At 43.7% G+C, this 2679-nt stretch overlaps 1 protein-coding gene across 1 annotated transcript; it reads right to left on the minus strand.

The window, feature by feature from the left end:
• Positions 1-766: 766 nt before the first annotated feature.
• On the minus strand, positions 767-2679 carry LOC135714323 (probable peptidoglycan muropeptide transporter SLC46). The gene is made up of 5 exons (XM_065237655.1): positions 2410-2679; positions 1909-2353; positions 1270-1847; positions 969-1209; positions 767-906 (listed from the first exon to the last, which is right to left on the minus strand). Exons 1-5 carry the CDS (start codon positions 2552-2554, stop codon positions 849-851), a joined length of 1467 nt encoding a protein of 488 aa, XP_065093727.1. The 5' UTR covers positions 2555-2679; the 3' UTR covers positions 767-848.

Consider the following 2679-nt stretch of genomic DNA (forward strand, 5'->3'; position numbering starts at 1 on the left):
CCACAAATAGCCTTTTATCAGAACTTTTGGTTACTTGTGGAACCATACCTCGATCAAATCCATGACTTCTTGTTGGCAGCAACTTCCACCGGTTTTGACTCTTCCAAAATTATCCCATTGAGTAGTTTTCCAGCAGATTCTCGAAGGTGGTACCATACAATTCACTTGTTCAACTTATCAACCATCAGGTACTGTCCTGTTTTTCAGCGAACAACTGAACGTACTCCTGCTGCAGTAAGTCCTCGAAAGTAAAGTCATAGGCATACAATATTCAACTGATCTAAACTCGTTCGAGTCCAGCGCGATTATTCTTATACTATCAGAGTCTCCGAGAACTGCTAAAAGTGATGATTAATCTCAATAGTGATCAGCCGTGGATCTGATAATAACACTTATCACTGCTGATATTCTGTCCAAATTACACAGTATATCGCGTAATATGATAAAATAATGCTTATCACATTCATTCATTAATTATTGCGAAAAAAAATTCTCACCACACCCACACTCGAATAGGTATTCTCACAAAATCCTGAATACTGTGCTGATATCTACCTCAAAATGCATTTTATCTAGCGAATACGAAAGCGAAAGGTGGACAGAAATCTGACAACATTACACTAATCCAAAAAAGGACTTCCATCTTGGCTGCTATCTAAATGCCATTTTAGATGTGTCGCCCCCCTCACAATAGATCAAATTACCCATCGCAGCGGATTTAAGCCCCGAAAGAAAAGCACAATTTCAGTATGACATTATGTGGTTTATTTCTGCATGCTCCATTTATAAACACTTTCTAAGTATGGCTAACAATATCACACTAGAACACAATAGTAACAAACTATCTATCAGTCTATGGATGGGTAATGGGAATTACTACTCATGGATTGTAGGATGCAGACGCTCCTGAAATTAAAACAAAAATGTCAGCTAAATATCAGCACTCCTTCCGCATACTCTCAACCTACATAGTCAAACAGTAACACAAGCCATAGACCCCAGCGCTGATCCAGCTAAACGTTCCCGGGCTATACTCGAGCGTATGTTTGTACACAATCGTATACAGTGGAGCAGCACCAAGTGGCATTAGTGCTTCAAAAGTTGTTGAAAACGAAAATATACTACCAATAGCTTCCGGAGGCGCTCCATTCGAAATGAAAGCCCTCGTCATCGGATCTGTGACACCCTTCAGCGTGCAGATTGCGATTGCTACAGTGTGGAATGAATTTGTGAAAAGAGCTGAAAATTTATATCTGTGATATAGTTTACCTAAATACAAGTGCCACGGTTCGGAAGCAACTGCGATAGCAATGCTGTTCACCATCCAGCTGAAGAATCCAATCGATGCGATACCTGCCTCGGTTAATCCTATTAGCCTCTCCAAGATATATGTTGCCAGTAGGTTTCCCATCACCAGCAGCACTGTCTCTGTTGAGCTGTAGAATGAATATTTCCTGACAGCCCAATTGAATTGTTTCCGGACGAACAGGAAGAACACTGTGTTGTTGGACTCGATGGCAAATATGTTTCCTCCCAGTGTGAGTATTCCTATGAGAATAATAGCCCTTCCGTAGTTTGATCTCCAACTGAAACAGGTTTTGAAAGTATCTAGCACCATTCTGGGCCGGAATAGGAACCTCAACTTGGAACAGCACGACTCGCAACGATCTTCCTCGGTAATTTGAACACTTTCCTTCACGCTAAAGGCTATGTACAGCACAGCCAACATCGACGAACCGGTAGAAATGGCAAATACCGTGAAGGCATTGGTCAATCTGAGAATGAAACTACTGCTAATGTTTCCCACTAGCATTCCGCTGTACAGCGCTGCTTCCATGACGGACATTCTTCAAGCAAAACAAAATATTAGTTGTAATACTGAAAGCGGCTTACCGTGTAAACACTCACTTGTTGCCACGCTCCTGCTCGCTGGTAACGTCAGCTATGTAGCAAAACACACTCGTCAGCATGGTGCAAGTGGCACCGGACAGGGCAGAAGGTACAAATGATATAGCGTAGTACCAAGGATCCAGTCGGTACCAGCTAGATAGGGCACATATCACAGTTATGAGCAAGTGAGACAGCGTGCAGCCGATGAAGGTGAGCAGTAGAACAGGTTTCCGACCGAATCGATCGGACCATGGTCCAATGAAAAGATTCATAAAGGCTGGTAAAATTGAATCTGCCAGAGATTCAGCCATCAGAATATCCGCCGAATAGGGTTGCACCCGAGCTTCCAGGGCTTGCACTTCGGGAGATTCATATTCTTTACCGAGTTTATCACACTCCGTTTGGTTGATACCCAGTGAAACGACGCACGCCTGATATACCAGCTGATCGGTGAACACAGCAGCTGCCAAAAGAAAGCTTTCACCATCGTCTATCGAGTTCACATTCACATCTACTCACTTGATACATTGAGTGCAAAAGATATTAGGAAAATTGGAGGCTCCAGGATGAACAGGCCTCTACCCGGTGGACGACTTCCTTCCTCTGGGATCGCAGCAGCATTCCCGTCCACCACAAGATTGCTTTCCTCGCCAGGATCCTCCATTTTTCACTCCGCATCGATCGTTGTTTACATCGAAATGCAACTCATTCCCGTACAGCTAAGAATAGCTATCGATCGCAAGCGAGCACCAACCGGCTGGTTGATGCCACGGGGAGAGGCGATGTACG

Source organism: Ochlerotatus camptorhynchus, unplaced genomic scaffold, assembly GCF_037179485.1.
Source record: "Ochlerotatus camptorhynchus isolate MF236.1 unplaced genomic scaffold, CSIRO-AGI_Acam_v1.1 ptg000639l, whole genome shotgun sequence".
In the NCBI taxonomy this organism is placed as follows: domain Eukaryota; kingdom Metazoa; phylum Arthropoda; class Insecta; order Diptera; family Culicidae; genus Ochlerotatus; species Ochlerotatus camptorhynchus.

Bases quoted from the DNA above. Each gene is read 5' to 3' on its own strand.
- LOC135714323 (XM_065237655.1), bottom strand. From the start codon at position 2,554: ATGGAGGATCCTGGCGAGGAAAGCAATCTTGTGGTGGACGGGAATGCT. The intron at 2,354-2,409 runs GTGAGTAGATGT...TTCTTTTGGCAG, and splicing joins TTTTGCACTCAATGTATCAA to CTGCTGTGTTCACCGATCAG. The intron at 1,210-1,269 runs GTAAACTATATC...TCCACACTGTAG, and splicing joins ACCGTGGCACTTGTATTTAG to CAATCGCAATCTGCACGCTG.